This window comes from Vespa crabro, chromosome 5 (genome assembly GCF_910589235.1).
Source record: "Vespa crabro chromosome 5, iyVesCrab1.2, whole genome shotgun sequence".
Classification (NCBI taxonomy): Eukaryota; Metazoa; Arthropoda; class Insecta; order Hymenoptera; family Vespidae; genus Vespa; species Vespa crabro.
Genome location: NC_060959.1, coordinates 8055963 through 8079645, shown reverse-complemented (window position 1 = coordinate 8079645; position 23683 = coordinate 8055963). Strand labels below are relative to the sequence as shown.

At 30.0% G+C, this 23683-nt stretch overlaps 3 protein-coding genes and 1 non-coding gene across 7 annotated transcripts; 3 read left to right on the top strand and 1 right to left on the bottom strand.

Annotated features, from left to right (window-relative positions):
* The first annotated feature begins 65 nt into the window (after positions 1 to 65).
* On the top strand, positions 66 to 8606 carry LOC124424185 (heterogeneous nuclear ribonucleoprotein A1, A2/B1 homolog). Of its 4 annotated transcripts, none has more exons than XM_046962885.1 (7): positions 66 to 217; positions 1098 to 1309; positions 1393 to 1702; positions 1846 to 2095; positions 2280 to 2429; positions 3229 to 3400; positions 8244 to 8606. In XM_046962885.1, the coding sequence occupies exons 1-6, from the start codon at positions 197 to 199 to the stop codon at positions 3354 to 3356; spliced, it is 1071 nt and encodes a 356-aa protein (XP_046818841.1). In that variant the 5' UTR covers positions 66 to 196; the 3' UTR covers positions 3357 to 3400; positions 8244 to 8606. The 4 variants fall into 4 exon arrangements, with proteins under 4 accessions (XP_046818841.1, XP_046818838.1, XP_046818840.1 ...); XM_046962882.1 differs by having other exon boundaries at positions 2280 to 2498; positions 8244 to 8604; XM_046962884.1 differs by having other exon boundaries at positions 1846 to 2089; positions 2280 to 2498; positions 8244 to 8602.
* Positions 8607 to 9646: 1040 nt separating this feature from the next.
* LOC124424345 (homeobox protein rough) lies at positions 9647 to 16399 on the bottom strand. Its single transcript, XM_046963253.1, has 4 exons — positions 16183 to 16399; positions 15446 to 15673; positions 11915 to 12149; positions 9647 to 9869 (listed from the first exon to the last, which is right to left on the bottom strand). The coding sequence occupies exons 1-4, from the start codon at positions 16397 to 16399 to the stop codon at positions 9647 to 9649; spliced, it is 903 nt and encodes a 300-aa protein (XP_046819209.1).
* Positions 16400 to 19379: 2980 nt separating this feature from the next.
* LOC124424344 (solute carrier family 49 member 4-like) lies at positions 19380 to 22643 on the top strand. Its single transcript, XM_046963252.1, has 10 exons — positions 19380 to 19527; positions 19605 to 19832; positions 19978 to 20068; positions 20175 to 20287; positions 20564 to 20818; positions 20894 to 21023; positions 21504 to 21609; positions 21747 to 22116; positions 22204 to 22300; positions 22619 to 22643. The coding sequence occupies exons 1-10, from the start codon at positions 19380 to 19382 to the stop codon at positions 22641 to 22643; spliced, it is 1563 nt and encodes a 520-aa protein (XP_046819208.1).
* Positions 21297 to 21369, top strand: Trnar-ucu. Its single transcript has one exon. It is a non-coding gene; the product is annotated as a tRNA-Arg (tRNA).
* Positions 22644 to 23683: the final 1040 nt, after the last annotated feature.

Genomic DNA, 23683 nt, shown 5'->3' with positions numbered 1-23683 from the left:
CATATTTAAACATCGAGGCATGCGCAGTGAGATACCTGCCATAATGCTTTTCTATAATACGGGGTTCACACACATCACCGAAAGGAGTCGTAATCGATCGGACTACGTGAACGACTCCATTTGGTGTAGCATCACTTGATCGTTTGTATCATATTTTCTCCTGAAAATTGTGTGGTTCTGTGTTCCTTGAGCGAAAATGGTGAAGATGGAGCATGATGTAAGTACAAAATCATACAAACATTTTATTATTTATTCTTGTTTATTAATTTGATTTTATATACTTTATGACAAAATTATACGAAGTATTCGTCATTTGCTTCTTTCTTTATCTATTTTAATAAAGTATATTAGAATGCATGATTTCTTTCTTGCATGATTTCGTTTGAAATTTCTTTGAAAGGACATTCATTTTTGTCGAATAATTCCAATAATCAATTTATTTTCAGATATTTCATAGTTTTTTTACTATTATGCAAATATTATATATACAAAATTTACATAACATCGATGTATATCCTTCAATGTATTTATAATACATTGACATAAATTTTTCATAAAAATTCATACCGACCATAATTCTCCGTAATTATTATTCGAATTATAATTTCATTAAATTACTATAGTGCAAAGGGTATAATAGTATCTTTTTTTTTTCCGAAGTGACAAATTATATTTGCTTTTACATAACCATGAACTTTTATATGATTCTTATTAATATTAATGTTGTATATTATAAATGTTAATTATTATTTATTGAAATGAAACATTTCTGGTATAAACTGATAAGTAAAGTGCGAGTTTCTCCATTACAACTTTTATCCAAGTTTAGCGTGCCCACGCTGCGCCATTTTGAAAGCGTCTTTGAAACTATGTTTTTTCATTTATAGATTTTTTTTCTAGAATATAAAACTTACCAAAATATTATTGCGTTTGTCGTAAAAGAAGAAATTCTTTACAAATTCTTCTTCGTCCATTCGTAATCCTAACCAAAAATATTATGTTTTCTTTTTATGTTAATGCTAATTTTTCGAAGATAAATTCAAAATGTACATTTCATATATATTAACCCTACTTAAACGTGATTAACATTATTTTAGGATGGTAAGAATGAACCTGAACATGTTCGGAAATTATTCATTGGGGGCCTAGATTATAGAACAACAGATGATTCATTGAAAAAGCATTTTGAGCAATGGGGTGAAATCGTAGATGTAGTTGTTATGAAAGATCCTAAAACCAAACGCTCCAGGGGGTTTGGTTTTATTACTTATTCACGTGCTCATATGGTAGATGATGCTCAAAATGCAAGGTACGTATTATATTTTGTAATATAAGTTCAATAGTTTCAATATTTATAGTTTTATATAATTACTTAATTATAATATTTTATAGACCACATAGAGTTGATGGTCGTGTAGTAGAACCTAAAAGAGCTGTACCAAGACAGGAAATTGGTACACCTAAAGCTGTAACAGTAAAGAAATTATTTGTCGGTGCTTTAAAGGATGATCACGAAGAAGAGGATCTTAGACAGTATTTCCAAAGTTATGGAAGTATAAATTCAATTAGCATTGTTACAGACAAAGAAACAGGGAAAAAACGTGGATTTGGTTTTGTTGAGTTTGATGATTATGATCCTGTTGATAAAATTTGCCTTCAGCGTAATCATCAGATACGTGGAAAACAAGTTGATGTAAAAAAGGTAAATATAAACTGTTTAATATATGAAATAAATTAAATATATGAACTGATATTTTTTATTATATATGATTTTAATTCTCTTTTTCTCTCTTTTCCTATTTCTATTTTATAGAATTATATTTTATTATATAAATTTTCTGATAGGCTTTGAGTAGAGCAGAAATGGCATCTGCTAGTGGTGGAGATGGTGGTGGTGGTGGTGGAAGCAGAGGAGGACAAGGTGTTGGAAGAGGACCACGTGGTGGAAATCAGGGTGGAGGTAATTGGGGAGGCCGAGGAAGTGGTGGAGGTGGTGGAGATTGGAATAATGGTGGTAATCAAGGTGGTTATGGTGGAGGTAATCAAGGAGGTTGGGGAGGTAACGGCCCATGGGAAAACCAGAATCAAGGTAAAGGTTCGCAGAAAAAAAAATTATTTTACTACACTGTTATAAAACTTTATTTCATATTTTGTATTAGATGTTAAAACTTGTCTGTAAGTTGAATTCAAGTTATATAATTATGAACAAAAAGTTTTGAACTATAAGGCAAAACAATAATTAAATGATGTTATTTCTAATTTAGAATTTACTTTTTAAGGTGGAGGATGGGGTGGTCAAGGTGGTCAAGGTGGTTACAACAGTGGTGGAAATTGGAGTAATGATAATTTTGGAGGAGGATATCAACAAGGCTATGGTGGAGGACCAGTGCGAAATAATTTCAACTCTGGAGGCAGACCAGCACCCTACGGTATTAATATGGGTCCTAGTGGCCGACAGTCTGGAGACTCGAGATGGCTACCGCCCTTTGGTGGACAAGGTTGCTTCCCTCCTTCTCAAACGCCAACGCGTCTGCCACGCATCTTGAGTAACTGAGTGCTCTTGATATCTCAGACATAGTATAACCATCTCATAATGTAAAATTTGTATACACATATCTGTTATACAGATTATGTATTTGATATGATAATAAGACTTAAGTTACACAAGTTGCGTCGGCATAAACATCGAAATTTATGATTGATTTTAATTACAAATAATTTTATATCATACTATTAAGAATCCACTTCTCTTGTACTGGATTGTGTGGATATAATTTTATAAACATTGGATAGCATGGTGGGACTTATGCTAACTATATTGCCAAATAAGTACTAACATTTGTTAAACATTTCTGTTTATATATCTCCAGTTTGTCAAAATTTACTAGTTTGATCATATTAATATATTTAATAGAAAAGACATTAGGCGCGATGTTGCAGTGAGAAGGAGCGCCTTTGTCCACTCTCTCTCTGCTATCCTAGGATATTCATTTAATCAATACTCCCAAAGTACGAGTATTGATTTTCTAAAGAAAAGATAAAAAAACAAAAAAGAAAAAGAAAAAAACATCAGTAGCTTTTTCCAGAAACATTCACCTTGACTAAAATTAACAATCCATAATGATTATATAATTACAAAAACATTTGAAACTTTTTGGATCACGTTTGCTAGTTCTATTCTATATATTGTATAATTTTACTAATATTTTTATTTTATTATGTTTACAGGTCCTATGGGTGGAGGTAATTCGGGAGGTGGTGGAGGTTATGGAAATCAAGGAGGCTATGGTGGCAATTCTCTTGGCGGTGGAAATATGGGTGGCGGCGGAGGCGGAGGCGGTGGTAGAAGATACTAAAATTTCTGTCACAACTAGCTCTCTCATTCATTCTCCCTCACATGGTAAGCATAATTATTTATTTTGGCAACCTTTTTTCTTAAATCGTTTTATTTTTTCTTTTCTGAAAACTGTTACCTGTAGTGCAGGTAAACTCCTTGCTTCTTCTGAATAAACCATATCCATATCGATGTGTACTTCATCTCTATTTAGATATATTTAAGGTGTCTTATATTTCGTTTAATCATTAAAAATATTTAGAAAATTTTGAAATATCTTTGATTGAAATAAAATGAAACAAAGTGCAGTATGTAGAAATTATCAGAAGGTTAACGGTCATGCACAAATATAATATATTGATATTATTATGAATATGTAGGATGTAAGGTATTGAAAGGCACGATGGAAGACAGTTTATCAGATTTAAGTAGCATATAGTTTCCATTTTAATATTTTAACTTAGGACAAGTCGATCAACTAGAGCAGGTATTCAGTAAAAATATTTATTTTAGTTGTCAAATTTAATTTCACTTTAATTCAAAAATTCATGAAGCTGTATTTAATAAAATTAATCAGAACAATTATTTAATTAAATTTCGTTGCTACTATTTAAATTTAATAAGAAATTTATAAAATTGGCTATCCATGCAAAATATATGTACTACTATATAAATCCACTTCTTTCAGAAAATACATTGGATGTATGAACTTTTAATTTCATGCTTCTATTTTATTATTTTCTATATTCTGGTTTTATATCATTTCTTTTTTTATAATTATTGTATAATATAAGTTGTCTCTTCTTAATTCCCATTATTTATTTTCGTGCAGTGTATAGATATTTGGTTGCATTTTTTAAGTATGTACTTTTTCTGTTATGATCATGAAGTTTTAATGCATATAAATTAAAAGAAGTGTTTTGTTCCCTTTCACATAACACTTTAGCGCAAAACTTATAGATCTTTACAATTTCTGGGACTTTTCAGTCATTGCAACTAACAGATTTATGACTTTTAAACCTCAGGTGAACCTACTACTTGTCTTCTAGTCGCCAGTACTTCTGTACTGTTTAGTAGTGGAGCAGGCAGGGCTATAAGGCTAGAGACAAGACCAGGCAGGACAATCAGGATACAGGACAGAGAAGCATCATCTGTTAGCTCGCAGTGAGGGAGGCTTATGCCTGTATTTGTTTCGGTATCTAGCACCTACCACATCCCCTACACATTCAACTCATCATGTGAAATTATTGCATCATATTTCTTAGGCAGTGTCAGCACATGTTGACTGGCACATATAATACTTATTAGAAGAGGCAATGATTATTTGTTTAATCACAATTACCACCCATAAAAGACTCGTGTATTGGAATAGTTAAGAACTGAATCTTTTTCTGATTGACGGTATATTTATACCATGCAACCTGATAATTGCATATTACTTTGTTACATTCATTTCTGCGGTGTATTAGATAATGATTGTGTAGGACAACATTGTGGATATTGAAAAGCTCAACTGACCCGCGTAACGAAAAAAATAGTTTATTAACAAATCATAGGTTTTACTATTTTGATCGTACGTTTTGGGTAAAAAAAAAAAAAATGCAATTTTTATTATTTAGGTAGAAATTCTTAATGCAAGAGAAAATATACGAAAGAATATCGATAAAGTTTAAATAGCAGTTAAAGTAGGCAATTAAGAAAAAGCATAGCGTCAGTCAGCATTTCATAGGTTACTTAGATTAACCAATTATTGATTAAGTTGTAATGTTTTAAGAGCTAGCTAATAAAACTGACCAGAACCTTTTCCACGTCACTCTTTAATTTATGAAACAACGAAAAATCGATCAGCAGCATAGGTTAAGTCAGAGGTACAAAAATTATAGCTGTGAGGATTGCAGAGAACAGGGAAGTATAGAAAAATGAAGACAGATAGTATACCGACGGAAAGATTTAAATATCATGTATGATAGAAAAGATTGTTGTACTTTTGTCAACTGCGTAGAAAATGAAGGCACCAATGAGTGTTTTATATTTATGTGTAAAGACAGTATTAAATAATTTGTATATACGAAAAAACCTATTATCAATTTTGTTTAATTTTAATAATGCGTAATTAAGATTCATATGGATTTATAGCTGAAGGGATACGTTATACGTTTGTTCGTGGAAGTAGTTATTAAAACGTGACTAATACAGAAAGAATAATATGTAGAATTTATATTGATATTAAAAAAATGGTAGGAAAAATATTTTTATAGTTTCATATAGGTTGACAATTTAGATAATTCTTTCATTTTTAAGACAATATGCCCTTATTTTGGTTAAAATAGGAATTTTATTCCATATTTCCATACTTACCAGAAAAGAAACAGTAAGAAGTGGTTAGTATTATGTCATATTAATTATGTATATTATTCTTATCCAAATTGAAAACCTATTTTTATAAATTGAGGATATTCAGGAGATATAATATAGATTTTATTTCAATATTTTCCGTATCCCTCTCAAGTAAATCCACAATTAAGATTGAGAATTAAAATCAGTGTTGTACCAAATAAATATAATCGATATACATGACGCCTTTATACACAGAAATTTAGGTTAATAATATATATATATATATATCATTAGCTCTTTCACAATTTAGAAAATAATACCCAATAATTATTATCCAAACCCTTTTTTTTTTTTTAACTAATATATCATATCTGTTTTATTTTATATTTTTAAGTATCATTGAGATAGAAAATTATTCCAGAATTATTAATTGATTAGTCTTTCATGTAGTCTAATTATATATTCAAATATTAGATAAACGTTTATTATAGTCGTAGATAATCCCAATAATTTAATTAACTGTGCAACACTGATTATGATATTAGTATGTGTGTTATAGTGTAGTTCAGTGTTAAAAATGCAGCTTATTAAAAGTTTTGTACTTTAATTTGGAATCAATGCTAAAGTTTAGCAATGTCTACTAGTCTATAAATTTATTTACCTGCCTTACAGTCACTTTTATAGTGATCAGGTTTTGCTGTCATATATCATTATTAATGGTAAGTGGAATGTGACTGTTAGGTAAAGTTGTACTATACAGGAAAACTGTGTTGTTAGATTTGATAGGTAGTGTGTCGTATAGTATCCACATAAAATTCATGAAAGTAAAGAGTAGTAAACATAGCTAGACTTTTTTGATGAATCTTTAGTGTGGCTGATTAGAAGCATGAATACAATGAAGAAACTAAAAAACAGGCAGGTAGCTGAACTAAAGGATTCTGACCTCTGCAGCAGACTAGACCTTGCTAGGATATTTGCTAGCCTCTGTAGTGCAACCACAGGTAGGAATTCAAGAATCATCTGTTTAGATATATACATACATATATATATATATATATATATATATATATATATATATATATGTATATAGGGAATTGAAAGGTAAATTGTGTATGCATGATATTTATAATGTTTAGTGGTACTCTAATCGAAAATTCATTTGTTTTTCTTTTTCTTTTGTGAAAATAGAAATTATGGTTGTTTTGTGGATACAGTTAGGATTGATATTAAAGAATATTATTTCTATTCACTGCACATGATAATGTTTTTCTTTATTTTCAAGCAATGAACTTTTAAGTATTAATCGGTTGTAATACAAATTGTAAAAAAATGATAGCTAGTTTTCTAAAGACACAAATGCTATTCTTATTAGCCCATATTAACGTGTACTGCAAATAAATTTATTATTGACTCTAAAAATTTCTATAATTTTAAGTTTTCGAACATGTTCAATAACATTTCATAACAGGACATTTTATCCTATATAAGAAATATATTTATATTAAATTAGGTATAAAAGACAAAATCATTTTAAGTTAAAAAATGTACGATCGTGTATATGCACTCGCATTATTTAAATATCGATGAAGTAAAATAAACGTGATAAGTACTTTATTTTTATCATGTTCGCAAAGTCTATTTAGTGGTTTTTTTTTTAATTGCTTATCTATATATTTAAAAAAAAAAAAACTTAAATTTTCGTGCTTAATACTACATTAAGTTGGACAACACATTGATAGAATAGATAAAAATGATCATGAAGATTTTGCGGACAATATAAAGTACCATAAACTGATTATATTTATTATGCATATTTATATTTGTCTCCTTTCAGGGCATTCAACATGACAGGCATGGCCTTTTTTCTTTTTCTTCTCTTTTGTCCTTTTTTTTTTACATATTCACTATATTTCTTTTGTTAATAATTAACATGTCACTCATTTATATGCGAGGTTTTAATAAAATACCTTTCATAAAAATTTTTTTGACATGCAAAGTATTTACTACAATATTTGAAAGGTGTTTTACGAATATCCTCATACTATTGCATTAATATTTTTATATATTGTGTAAGTTTAACTTGAAAGTAAGTTTTGCAACCACGCAAATGCTAAATTTATAGCTCGATGCTGTATTATGTTCGCACAATAACAAATTTTTGTTTCATTTTATCTAAATACTTTGATATTATACAGTTTGAAGATCTCAATAACTTTTTGAAGATTAATTCAATTCATTGAAAAACAAATGAAAGGTTTTAAATTTATTCTTTTTCTTTTTTTACATTATACACTACTTATATTAATCTCTTAATCACTATCGCAAGTAGAATTGTAGTAAGTTTGTTTAATCAAAGTAATTACGATTAATACACAATGAAAAATACATCGAAGAAAAAAAAAATAAATTGGTATAATATGTTCAGTACTGTGATATATCGGTGTTTGTATAGAAAAGTATGAAAGAAAGTAATTTTCATCTTATCTTCGCTACTTTATTTTGCTTTCCTTGTATTAATTGCTGTCTTTCGTTTTCATTAATTTCTGGTTTACCATTGGACTGGTACTCCAAGACCGCATCGTGCCTCTTTCCGCTACTCCCCAGAGTCAACCGTCGTTGGAGGTAAGTTAAAGTAAGTTGTAATTAATTATTAATCAATTAATTAATTAATTTTAAGCAATATAGATAATAATAACATTTTCCAAGTTACGCGAAAGTTTAATCTGTTTTATGGTACTAGTTTTTAATACTTATACGGATTGTACATATTGAAATAACAATTAAATATATAAACTATTTTTCTAATTTATGTATATATTTTTGATGAAAATATTTCGTAGTTAAATTTTGACATACGTAATTTAATTAGATTTTTTTTCTTTATCTGTAACTCCATAAAACAGATTTTTTTTACTAACATTTACTCTTAATCTTGACTATCTAATATTTATCATGCATTAATTTAATGCATTAAATCTCGTATAAAAAAAAAAATTATACGTGTCTCTTTCATGAGATTAAATAAAGTTTCTTTCAGTCTCCTTTGTGTGTTTATTTATCGAAACCTAAAGACATTATAGTCTGTAAGCTATGCCTTGTATATGATAAAAAATAATAAAAATTTTCTAAAACAATGAAATCGGTGGTTTATATACAGACAAGGTCGATAAAAATATTTAGTACTTTCAGTACAGGCATAGACATACGACAAAAATGTATTCTGATCCTTTCTTTAATCCTTCAGAATTGTCTACATCTAAACGATCATTTTTATCAAATATTATTATCTTATGGTTTGATAGAAAATTGGTTTTATAATAAATAATAAATTTATTGAAATTTTTTATACATTCTCTTTTGTCATTAATTTTTGCTAAACAAATCGAAATTCTTTGTAACTTTTTGGATAACGAATGACAATTGGATTACAAAATAGAAATAATTTCTATAATAAAGAAATGTGTGTTCGTTTGTAGATATAAAAGATACATATACTTTTATTTTACGATTGTAAACAAAAAATTAGTCATGACTCACGCACACGCACGCATACCAACTTAAAAATATATTTACAACAATAAATATATTATAAATAAATCGATAATTGGTGATATATTAAAAAAAAAAAAAAGGTAAAGAAAAAAAGAATTTTCTATAATTAACTTAACAATGAAGTATTTTCTTTCGAGGGTCGTATTCTTTGGTTCGAAGAATGAGTGAATTTATCGATTAATATACGTTCCTCGAACATTATACATATTACAAATATTTCATACACGATAATACAATTGATATAGTTATACACGCGATCGATTATTAACCATTGTTAAATGGAATATCGACGAGAATATAATAGAGAAATCTGAATAAACGTTTTATCAGTGTGAGATTTACTATCTCGTGCATAAATTGTCCTCGATTATAGCAATATTGTATATTAGACTTTTCTATACTAAACGAAGATCGATCTTCTATTTAAATCGGTGATGTGACGGTAGACGGATTATCAGACATTTCGCTTCCACTACTGCTGCTGCATTGGGGTTGGTCTATCGAAGAACTTATGGCAGTAACGTGTGTGGATACACATGAATGTGCAGCGGACGATCCAAAAGCGTCTTTATAAAGACACAGTCTGCAGAAATTACCGCTTCCATAAATGGGCAAGTTTACGAAGCCGCTGGAAACGGCGAAGTTTCTGAAAGAAAATTCAAAATAAAACTAAATATAGCCTTTTAAATTTAATTTAGTTTAATTTAGTTTTCACCGATTTAACTTAAACGATGAATCGCGTGTAAAGTTTGCTTTCGTGCTCTTTACGATTAAACATTATTCTTAATAGAGGAGATATGATCTTTATATTAAAGAGGTATTTATTTTATTGTTTTATTTTATTTTATTTTATTTTATTTTATTTTATTTATATATATATATATTTTCCTTTTTTTATCAGAGCAAAAACGATTCCGTTGAAATCTATCGAATCTTCCATTTATTTCAAATACACGTGAAACGTTCACTGAAATAGAGAATCCAAATGAAAACCTTATTTTTAGAAAGAGAGATAAGAGGGATTCTCGTGGAAGTGAATCCTTCAATGAAAATACAGAGGAAAGCTTGGAATAGAGCCGTGATGTGGCCATGGGAAAGATAAGATGCGCGAAATTCAATAACAATAGCGAGAGCATGTCGGCCCTTCAAAGCATATGGTACTTCCCGCAGCGGCGGCAGCTTCCACAGTGCTTCGCTACGGTGCATCCAGCTAAATCATTATCTTGTCAGGGTTGATGTATTGCTCCTACGATATGGTCATTACCACGGTCATTAGCACAGCTGCGGCGAAGCGCCGGACAAGATATTTAAACCGTACGATTCTTCTTGATATTAGTATTTTACATTTTACATCCTACTCGCAAGTTTTTCTTTTTGTTGTTATTGTTATTGTTATTAATTAATTGTGTAAGAATTTTAATCAAATTTCTATTAGAATTTTTCCTTTTTCACGTATCTTATATTATTGTGAAATATAAAATGCTATTATATATTCAATTGATCTAAAAGAAATGATAAGTCAATATTTGTATATTTTTCTATCAAATCACTTTCGCAATTCTTATAAAAAATATTCATTTTGTTTTTTTAATATTTAAACAAATTGAGATATTGATATTTCCATGCAAAATGATGTCAGGAGCTAATAGAAAATATACAAAAGAAAAATCTTCCTCTCTCTCTCTCTCTCTCTCTCTCTCGAAAAGATGAAAAGGATTATTTCTGTATCGAAATTTGATGAAAATATTACTCGTTAAACGAATCAGTATTTTTCTTCTATTATACGATAAAAAAAAAAAAAAAAAAAAAAAAAAAAATCTTCACAAGGAGTAAAATACAAAAACTTCTTTCTGGGCTATTCTCTTAAAGACTCGAAGAAACGTTTTTCGGCACGCGAGCGTGTAATCTCCCCCTTCTCGAAACAGGCTATTTAGTGGTATATTCTATCGTATCAGGAATCAGTCCTGTGATTCGTAGCTTCGAATCACAGTCAACCGGTCCCCTCTCGGCCTTCAATGAGGAGATTCTCTCTCTCTCTCTCTCTGTCCCGGGTATTATTCAGCCAATATGCACCTGATGCCATTAAAGTACTCGATGATGGTTCTTCTCGATAAGCCGAAGATAAACGCCTGGATAAACGCGTACGTACGGTTTATATACCAATAGATTTTCCGATTCACTTGGCTTGGCGATTCGTTCGTTCATTCGTTCGTATGTTCGTTCGTTCGTTCGTTCGTTCGACGAGAAAGCCATCCGTTAGTTCCCACGTACCTTTGGCTATGACGAAGAAAAGGTAAAAGGACTCAAGTTATCCTAACTTTTGTTAGTCCTTGTCGAGGGATAAAAGATAGATATCCTTATATGAGGAATCAACAGGAAGCTTTACAATCGAAGGAATTTTTCGAGTGACAAACGCGATCTCCAAGCTCGACAATAAAAGTGAATTATAGAGACAGGATCATCTAACGGTATACAAAGTAATCATATTTTTTCTCTTTACTAATCATATTATAACCTGCATTATTTTATATCGTTATTGCATTCTAAATTATTTTGCAATATGTTTATCAACAAAACATTTAATTTATATGTACGCTCGGAAATATATATTTATGTAAATCTTTATCTAATGTAAATATCGAATCAAATACAAGATTATAAAATATTAAACTATAATCTCATAATGCTCACCGATATTGCTGATCCAATTGAGCTTTCTCGATTCTCTTGTCTTTGGCTCGACGATTTTGAAACCATATCTTAATCTGTGTTTCCGTCAATCTCAAAGACGCAGCCAGTTCGAACCTTCGACCTCTCGATATGTATTCGCCCCTTCGATATTCAATTTCCAAGCGCAATGTTTGTTCTCCGCTGAATGTTGTCCTTTGCCTTCTTGGTCGGCCTTCCTTTCTTCTACGACGTGCGACTATATATTGCGTACAAGTTCATAAGAAAAATTTATTTACTTAAACAAAATGAAAAAAAAAAAAAAAAATATTTTGGCATTAAAAAAAGTATTCGTATTTGTTTTTCAAAGTCTGTTATTTTGTTTTTAAAAAGGTCGATCATTTTTATTTAAATTAATTTGATCAATTTTTTACACACGTCATCAATAATTATTTCCATTTGCAATAATTTTTTACTTACTATCTTAAGACATATTAAGAATATCATATTAAATAATTCATTCTATATGCTATACAATGTTAAATGCATATATATATATATATATATATATATATATATATATATATATATATATATATATATATATATTATTCATACCTTATTTATTAATGGTGTAATGATTGGAAGCAAAAAATAAATATCAAATAGATTCGAGATTTATTGTCGAAGGTACACGTTCTATCCGGACACGATTATTAATGGTATAATGATTAGAAATAAAAAATAAATATCAAATAGATTCAAGATTTATCGTCGAAGGTACACGTTCTATCCGGACACGATGGTAATCCGATGCCATAACCGCAATCCATATTGTAGGATAATTAGGATGTGAGGGATAAATGATACCGGAAGTCAGATGCACGAGGCTTCGTACAATCTGGTTCAGGATGGAAATTGGATCCTAATTGCTCCTTGAACCCTACTCAACGGATCGCGTAGATGTTCACACTTTAGAGGAAGAAGTGCTTACGAAGCGTTATTGTAAAACTCGTCTATCTTGAAATATCGAACGAAATCTTTTTCTTTTTTTTCAGAATTTGTAGTTTACAAAATTTAATAATTTAATATTATATACTATGTATTAATTAATTAATTAATTAATTTATATATAAATGGTCTTTATCGTATGTGTTAATTTTGAAAAGTACGAATTAATAATGTTTCTGATGTACATATCTTTGTAATTAATGGAAAACTTAAATTTACAATTGTTTTATACGTTTAATATATATATATATATATATATATATATATATATATATATATATATATATATATATATATATATATATATACGTTAACACAGTATCATATATTTATATTTTATATCTCGTCGTAAATGTTCTTTACGGAGGAATAAATTTCATCTTTTATATGTACGTCGACTAAAACGCGTTACATTATACCGGTAGGTTTACATTAATGAATATTACAGGAGAAACTGGAAGGAGCGAGACCAAACGAAACGGATTTGACAATAACGATAACAACTTATCGCGCCTCGATGAGTTCATTGTCATATGATTTATCTCTCCCTTTCTCTTCTCCTTCCCTCCTTCTCTTAGTCTCTCTCTCTCTCTCTACCCCCCCCCCTCTCTCTCTTTCTCTATCTATCTATCTATCTTTTGCTTTTTACTTTTACCTCTAAAACTCGCGTCAGAATAAAAGCGCGGTGATGACGGATATTATGAATTTTGAGACCACATTTCTCGAATGTTAAATTTAAAAGAAGTGAAAAGTTATAAGTATAGTCAAATAACTTCTAATGATTTTCTTATATACATAGCTATATATACATATACATGTGTGTATGCATATATATATATATATATATATATATATATATATATATATATATATAAATTAATGACGTTCAAGAATTTGCACATAATAGTCTAATAAAAAAGAAAAAATACTTTAAGCGAGGAAAATAAAAAAAAAATTAATAAATATAAAAAATAAGCAGTATAATAAAAATGTATCCATTATTTTAGCGATAATGATAACATTTCATTAATGAAACAGCAAAATAATAATAATTTGATAAAATATTATTCGATAATATATTTGATTTGTTCCGAGTGACCAGGGATCTTTCGTGGCGCCTGTCGTGACAACGGCTTAAGGCCAGAGGAGTGGAGTTGGTTTGAGGAAATATACCAATGCATATTCTACATTGAGATTCGGCCAACTGCGTTTCGTAATCTCATCACAATATCGCCACGAGGTGGCGAAGCGGGATAAACCCTCCCCAATGTGTGCACGTATACGTGTGTATTTATTGTAACAACGACTCACAATGACGAAATCTCAGGCGAACAGTGAAATTTTTAAATCCATTTTCTTCCACCCACTCTCTCTTTCTCTCTCTCTCTCTCTCTCCCTCTCTCTCTCTTCTTTTTATCTCTATTTCGTTTTCTGCATATCTGTTAAATTTGTTACTAATTTTCGTTTTAAATCTTTTCGTGGTATTTCTACGTTAAGTGGTTTGCCGTATAAAACGACGGACATAATTATCGTTTAAGAATGATCTGACACGGATTTACAAAAAAAAAAAAAAAAAAAATAAAAACATTCTTAATTTATTTATCAAAAAGATAATATAAAATTTATTATCTAACATATCCAATACTTTATTATTATCATAGATTTTTCTATGATATAAATGTATTCTTTACTCCCCCTTCCAAAATTTATCGAGAATTTATCCTATTTATATAGAGTTCTCGATCTCTCTTCTGATTTTATTATAGAAGCATTCACAACGCGATGTACGAGAATATGCAGGTTCTGTTAGCAAGTGAATACGACGTGCACTTCCAAAGGTCCGAGGATTCGAAGTTTCCACGGTAAGCCGGGGACAGCCGTCTTTGCCGTAACAGGAATATACATACGCGTTTTGAATAAACGCATGTCCTATCGGCATAAGCAGATTTGACGAAGTCGTGTTATGATGAAGACACGCACGTCCGTTCTTCCTTCAGCAACTACCATTCGAGTAAAGTATCTTTGATAAAGACTCTTGTACCATAGTCCATACGGCTATCATTTCGATTCGTCTTTGACATTTATCGAATCTCGTTTCGTATTTCTTTGTTACAATTACTTTCTCTTGAACTCGTTATAATCGTAATATAAGATGATATAAATAATAGTTTTATGTGTCATTCAAATATATGCGTATTAGTTAACTTCAATTGTTATGTGAAATTTTCTATTTTTACATTTGATAAAATAAAAAATTTTTACTTTTTGAATTTTCGATTTTTCCTTTTATTTCTCTTAAGAGAAATCTTTTAATATTTATATATTTTACGTTTATTATATAAATGTAGATATATATATATATATATTTCTTATTTTAAAATAAAAATATGCAATACCTACGTAAAAATGAATAGATAAATAAATATGCGGTATATTGGAATATACCGTAAGATTTAGAATAATTTTATAAATTTATTCATGACGTGACATTTTAAAAGGGTGTGTTGACATCGAAGGTATAAAACAAAACAAAAAAAAACTTACGGAAGGCAGAGAATCCTTGCAAATGATGATCCGTTGCCGGATGATTTGTTAAGCCATGAAGATGCGGCGGAAGTACGGAAGGATGTGCGAGTTGCGTCAGGTGCAGTGTGTGATTAGGGGTACCAGGAAAAAATGTGTGAGATAAAAAGGGTATTCCTAAGGTCGGTAGCCGAGAATCCTTTTCGGATATTTTTGCATCCTCTTCAGGTATTCTCAATCTCTCAGGATCTTGGGTTTTATTATCTTCTCTTGCAATCGTTTCCGTTATATTATTCGCCTGGCACACACAAGATTTAGACACAAACTAATTTTGATTCATCTTTTGTATAAATACATATATAACAATGATATTTTATAATTACTTTATAAATTATAATATTTTTTATTATATTTAAATCATCAAAAATCCTATCGTAAATCGAGCTATTTTACGAATTTAATATATAGGATATTCCATATAACTAGAACAACTTTTATCTACGTGATAATATTACATTTAACGAAAAGAATCTAAGACATGTTGTGTCATCGAAAGAGGATCTCATATAGCTATATCCATTTTTTCTATTGCTTCTTATGATTTTCAATATTTAACGATGTTCTTTAATTTTTTAAACAGAACACAATTTTTTTTAGTAACATTTAACATTAACAAATATATCTAAATGGTTTCAATTACCAGTCTATATATTCTGAATGAAAAAAAATTTTTTTTAACAAAAGAAATAATAAAACACTTACTTGTGTAATATCATCATGAGGAGAGGAACGCAAAGTTTCCGAATCAGAATTCGCGGTTTTTTCGCAGACGTTCACTCTTGTTGAAGATTCCAAATTTGTCCTTGATTTCGATTCCTCCACTTCCTCATTCACTTTCTTCGTCGATTCCAAATGACCATAAATACGAGCGAAGAACCGTCGAGGAGATGACGGCCTTCCTGTTTTCGTCGACATTTAATTCACTACGATAACGACGGTTTTTTCCTTAAGAATTCCAAAGATATTCGAAGAGATCCAAGAATTGACAGTATGAAAGAATGATAGTAATAGAAAAAAGGGATTATATTAAATCAACTCTATATAATATATATCTTTCTATTTATCTATAAAATTTTCTGTTGCCTTTAAAAAGATCTGTTTTTTCTTTTTCTATCTTTTCATAAAAGTGGCACGCTTTATCATCCCTTTACACCACGAATCCATTATTCTCTCAGCACTTCATAGATTTCGTCACCATAAGCGAAACCTTTCCCATATAAAAAAAAAAGATGTCAAACAAATTATATCAACGAGGATCTATTTTCTTTCTCTCTCTCTCTTTCTCTCTCTCTCTCTCTGCCTGCACCATTTAATATAACACCCCCCTTAATGTTTAATCGCGGAAAATATAATAAAAAGGAATTATGCCGAAATCGATATTTCAAGTATGTCAAACTTGAAAAACGGTGCGATTTCAAAAAGCGAAAAACTTTTAAGGAGGTCCGGTACGAGGTAACGCGCGCATCTGAATCACCTTGGTTGCACGTCCATTCTCTCACCTCGTGGTGCGTATCTCGACAGTAGAAGGGACTGTTCGTTGGTAACATTACTCTCCCTACTCCACTATGCGATTCCCCACCATCGATACTCCAGCCCCCATCCACTCTCGGCCTCCTTCTAATCCCCGTTGTCGTTCCTTGCACCGCCCCTTCTCTACGAAACGCTCCCGTATAGGTACACTTTCTCCCTCTTGTATTAATGCTCGTCGCACGATCCATAGTATAAGGTTTCAATTTGAAGCGATCACGCTCAAGAAAATTGTTCCTCGCGTTAATTATCAATCATTCGTTTTAATACAAATTTAACTTTCATTCGATTTTTATCTATCAAAGAAGTTTACGATTACTCTGATCGTTAATATCATTCATATAAATTGCTAGATTATTTATTCGTGCGTATTATTTATATCAGTAAGTGAATTGTTTAAATTATGAACTTTTCTAAAATTTGAAAATTTATATCAAATATTTTATTTTCTCTGTCTATTTATAATTCATCGTTCTTAAAAGAATTCGTTTTGTTAACATGGGATAATAAACAATGGCAAGATATAATGTAATATTTCATAAAGAAATACGCCATTCGTATTGTTATCATTTATATCAATATTAAATCTTTTTCAATTAGATCTCTTTTATTTTTTAAAACTTATCTTACCCTCGGTACTTCGTCATCATTAGACGTTCTCGAAGGGTGGCCTTTTATTCGTGAGAAGAAAATTGAAAAATTCTTCTCAACGTTTCACCGACGATAAAAGGGTGCTTGATTTGTAATTTCTTAGCGTCTTCGAAGAATCTTTTATTTAGATGCAGCTTGGTAATATCTTGCGTATTCACGGTCAACTGCACAATGAACAATTCATCGGCCGGCATTCTTTTCTCGTTCATTGATCGAGGGGATTCGCAGTTTCTTATTAACGATACTGTATCCTTCCATTCGTAGTTCTTTTATTTTTTTTCCTTGCAGACAGACGGTTTTTATACAAAAGCTGTATATATTACACATTCATCACGGAATCGCCAATATTTCGCAAGATGATATATTGACTTATGAAAATCGTACGATTTTTACGTTATTGTCTCGTTAGAAACTGAAAGAAAAAGAAAGGAAAAGAGTTTCTGTGATCCAAAAAATGATAGAAAGGTGTTTCCTATTGTTCTCTTCGTTTAATTAACAATAACTTTAATTTAATTTAATTACAATAACAGTTCACTTAAAATTAATCAAAACTATTTTGAATATCGGTAAAAAAAAAAAGAAAAAAAAAGAAAAAAGAAAAAGAATTTATTCTATTATATAAACATAGATATGGAGAAAGAAATTTGTTCTTGATTTTAACATTGAATATTCTATTCTAATGCGTACAATTGAAAAATTACGATTATGATAAAGAGAGATATTATTAAATTTTTATTGGATAAATATAATTATAAATGATTCATATTTGATCGTTAGTAATAATATCGATGATAAACGGAAAAAGGAATGCTATTTTCCTTAATAAGTATCGCTTTCTCTAAAACGATATCAACTTAAAACAGTGCAGAGAACGATATTAATTGTGACGTCGGTGGATGTAATCGATATGGGAGAGTAATAATCGTAATACAATAACAATGGAATATGAACAAAAGGTATCAGAGATCGTTGAGACGATATATATACTGTTCTTGGTTGTTACGATGTGCGCATGTCATTCGTTCAACGAATCCCTATTGGTTCTTTCCTAATTACATTGATTTCCGACGTATTCCCGATTGGTCCATGAATGAGCTACCATAACGTCGCACTGGCGACGGGTTAACCAGTGCAGATAATTTCTCGCATAAAGGTGAAACAATCCAATCCAATTTATATCGAATACATACGGAATATTTTTCCCTCTCTCTCTCTCTCTTTCTCTATCTCTATTCCTTTCTCTCTTTCTCTCTCTCTCTCTCTTCCTCTCTCTCTCTCTCTCTCTCTCTCTCTCTCTCTCTCTTTTGCGTTTATTTTGTTAAACCACAGCGTTGATGTTCTTCCGTATTGAATCATTTTCGATTTACCAAGCGTAAAACGTTGCTAGATCAAAGAAATAACACCGATCTTTGTTTACTTCGAAATATCGATGACTCTCTTGTAACAGCATTGCTTTTATCGTATAATTGCACTATTCAAAAAGAACGATCAGCGATGTGTTCTTGAACGTTAAGAAGAAAAAAAGAACAATCGATCTAAACACGCGTTGAATATCTCGAGAATCATAGAAGAACAGCTCGGATTTTTTGACTTCTTGCGTAAAAGATTTATTAGTGTTCTTCTTGTAAAAATTCGTGCCATATTTCGTATGTATAATTAATTATATCATTTTCAAAGTGTATACATTGAAAAATCATATGTCATTGTTAATCACAATATGACTCGATTGCAAGAAACACGAAGTTCACCCTGTAAGAATATCTTTAAAGATATTTCAAAGACTCAAAGAAACAAGTTGTCAAAAATTTATCCCAAAAGTACTGGGAATTTAGAAACACCACAAGACTCGCATTCTCAAGAGTATCGTAAGTCTGTTTTAACACGATTTTTATAACCTATTCAATCGAACGATGTTTATTCGTTTTATATTTAACGAATATAGATCGATCTCTCGATAATGAATACTTGGAAGATCTTAACGAAGCATCTAATCTGATCAATCAGGATTCTGAAATACCAAAAGAACGATGGATCGCTTTGGCTTTATTTGGTATACTAAGTTGCAGTCAGTGTTGCATATGGAATACATGGGGTCCTATAACAATATCCACGATGATAGCGTTTACAACTTGGCAAAAATATCACGTAGCTCTTTTATCCGATTGGGGCTGTATAACGTATATCACTTTTTGTTTTCCTTGTTGTTGGTTTTTGTATAGAAAAGGTGAAAATTTATTTGCATTCATAATAATGTTTAGAAATTAGAAATATTAAGTTTATATAATTTGTTAAGATTAATTGTACTATAATATTAGGTTTGGTAGCACCCATAAGAATGGCAGCGATCCTTTCAGCGTTAGCAGCCTTTGTCAGATGTTTCTCTTGCGACGAAACGATCTTCACTATGTAGGTACGCCGAGAAATCTAATAAAATGACTTTTATAAATATACAACTAACAGGATGCAATATGTTATATGATGAATGTGGATATATCGTGTTATATCTATTCAGAACGGCACATACCGCGGCCATCTTAAATGGTTTGTCCGGGGTAATCATTGGTCCAGCTACAGCCCTGGTGTCTGCTGTTTGGTTCCCACGTGGAGAACGCACCACCGCAACCGGTGATAATCTCTTTAATATAATTAATATCATAGTTCGCCCGTTGTTCTCCCTCGAAACGGTAAAACGAGAGATGGAATCTAATTTCAAGCGAAACGACGGCCTTCCATATTTCAGTTAACTGAAGAGAAAGTCATTATATATATATATATCGTAAAATGAATTTTACATTTTCATGGGTCTCATAGCTGGATAACAATCAATAGCCTAAATTATGTCTCATTCGACGTAATATATAAAATAATTATCTACGATTAAAATATTATAAAATTTTTCAGGTATATCTTCCGCTTGTAATCAATTTGGCATGGCCGTATCTTATTTGATAGGGCCAGCTGTTGTGGATACAAAAATTCCGACTAATAATACAATATTAAATAAGAAAACATATAGAAACGTGAGAATGTACTCTCGTAAGGAACGTTATTATTTTCGTTCACCGAGACGAACAACGTTCGATACAAGATCATCTTCGAATAATAATCATATACAAACGATTCTTCGTGTACAAATTATGTCACTAATGAGAATCGGTAATAAATTTTTATCCATTATTATTAATGTTTCTAAATAATATAATATCAATTGTTGTTTTTTATTATTTTCAGAATTTGTAATTCAATCCCTCGTCGTAGTTGGAATTCTATCATTTTTTCCAAACCATCCTAACTCCTTTATTGATTCCGTAGATATGTCTTCTCGTTTAAGTCTGATAGATTCGATCTTACTTCTTCTCAAGTAATTAAGTATTCATCTTTCTTTTTTTAATTCATATGACGTTATTATTGTTATTGTTATTTTTTTGTTTTTTATTATATAAAAAAATTTTATTGGCGAAGTTCGATTTAGTAAACCTCCGTACATACGTCAAATCATTATTTGTATTATAAACGTGATTGCGATTGTTTGTTGCAATGAAAGAAATTAAATAATTCTATCAAACAAATTGTATAATTAATTGCAAATTTAAAAAATATGCTCTTATACTTATATATTGATATACCGTTTCAAGTCCCTTTGGCGCAGAGGATAGCGCGTTGGACTTCTAATCCAAAGGTCGTGGGTTCGATCCCCACAAGGGATGGTTCTTTTTTTTTTTTTGTTTCCATTGGAAAGAACTATTTTCTTTTGTTCTTTTATAACGTTACTTCTAATTATTGTTTAATACGAATGATGGAATTTAAATAACAATAATATTTTTTATTCTTTTTACATAAGAAAGAAGAATATGTGGCAATTATGTTTAGCAGCAGCGTTTAGTCAAGGTGTGACCGGACCTTGGCTCAGTATGATCACTATAACATTCGATTCAATGGTTACACAAGTAAATTTATTCATTCCTTCGTAACTTTTCATATGTATATAACAAAATTGACTATAATGTTATAACAATATTTGTTATAACATAACTGACTATAATGTTATAATAGATACATATATGTGTTATATTTGAATACGCAGGAGGAAGCAGATAAACTTGCTTTTTGGACTATTATTTCTGGCAGCATTATTAGCTTAGTGGCTTCTCGAGTGGCCGATATTTTTCAAGGTCATCTCAGGATCGGTCTTTATATATTGCTAATGATATCTGTTGTAATGTTTCTTTGGATTTTATTACTTGAAAATCGAATCTTAATATTTCGTAAGGAAGAACTTTACGCTGCTGTAATACTTGGAATGTCGGCCAGTTGGTCCACCCCCGCCTTGTTTCTTGAACTTGCTTCTGAAATTGCATTTCCTGTTTCGGAAGCCATCGTAGGCGGATATATGATATTCTTGGCAAATTTGATAGGAACTCTATTTTATTTTTCTTATTTTATACCTGGAATCGGTAAGCGAAATATAATGATATTGAATGTCGATAAAGAAGTTTACAAGGTATAGAAAAAATATATGTATTTCTTTATTTTCATTACAGGTGATCGATGGTCAACATATTGTGTTTTTGGAAATTTATTAACCGCTACAATTCTCGTAATTTATGTAAAAGAAGAATATAATCGTACGAAATCAGAGTAAGTATATTAAAGGACAATATTATTTTTGAATATATATATATATATATATATATATATATATATATATATATTCAAACATAAAGATCAAACATTATATAATAATATAATATTAAATATTATTAATTTTTATTATATAATAGGCTTAGCAAAACCTACAGAAGTGAGAGTAATAACCAAGAAAAAAGAAAGATTAGAAAAAATAGTAAAGAAAAAAGAAATACTATACATTCTTAAAGAGTGATTGTGATATATATTACTTACATGATACATTATCAAATTTTATATTAAAATATATCATTTTTTTAATTTAACTAGATGGCAGTATAATTCAATGCTATAAATTCGGTCGGTAACAATCCTTGAATCAGGTTTCGCGAGTTCTTGTGTTCATAGGAAATCTAGTCCCACAATTAATTTTAAATTTAAGTTTTAAGATTCGAAAAAAAGATCGCCTTTAAATCCAAATTTTATCATCTGAGTATGAATTTCGCATTCTTTCTTAAATGATTATAATTCAAGAAAAAATTTTTTTTAAATAAAAGCAAATAACGTTTTAGGTTATTTTTTAAAAGTATATTAATTTGTGATTTAGAAAATAAACTACTTTATATATGCAGAATAACATTTAAATTTTACTCTACTATTTTTTATTTGTACGAATGTTTAGCAACAAAAATATTTTGACAAGTATTTATGAAATGATTAAACAAAAATAACGGAGAAATATTTATTTAATAATATTTTATACATAATATACTTCGATTAACTTTGACAATTACTAAGTTAGTTTACCTTTGCACTTCGACCAGTGCACATCGACTCGCACTTCTTTAAAAGTGAAAACTCAGAAATTAATACTTTCGGGAATTTTATAATTATTTAAACAATAACAAATGTACAGAAAGTACAATAAAGTATTTTTTAAACAATTGTAGATTAATTTAAACATTAGAAAGAAGGAAACGCGCGAGAAACTGAAAATAACTTTATTATAAAACATTCTTTAAAATTTAAACTCACGGTTGTTGGCCTTGTGCAATATAAACATAAATGGTCCTTCGATTAACTTTGACGATTCACGAGTTAGTTTCTCTTTGCACTTCGACCAGTGCACATCAATTTGCTCTCTTCTATACGCGAGACCTTATAAATTAATACTTTCGGGAATTTTTCAATTAATTAAACAATATTTAATGTACATGGAGTAAAATATAGTAATATTTAAACAATAGTTCATTCGTTCAAACATTAAAAAGACAGAAACGCGTGAGAAACTAAAAATAATTTTAAAATAAAATTCCAATACTTAAAAATTTGATCTCACGGTTGTTGGCCTTGTGCATTATAAACATAAACGATCCTTCGATTAACTTTAACGAT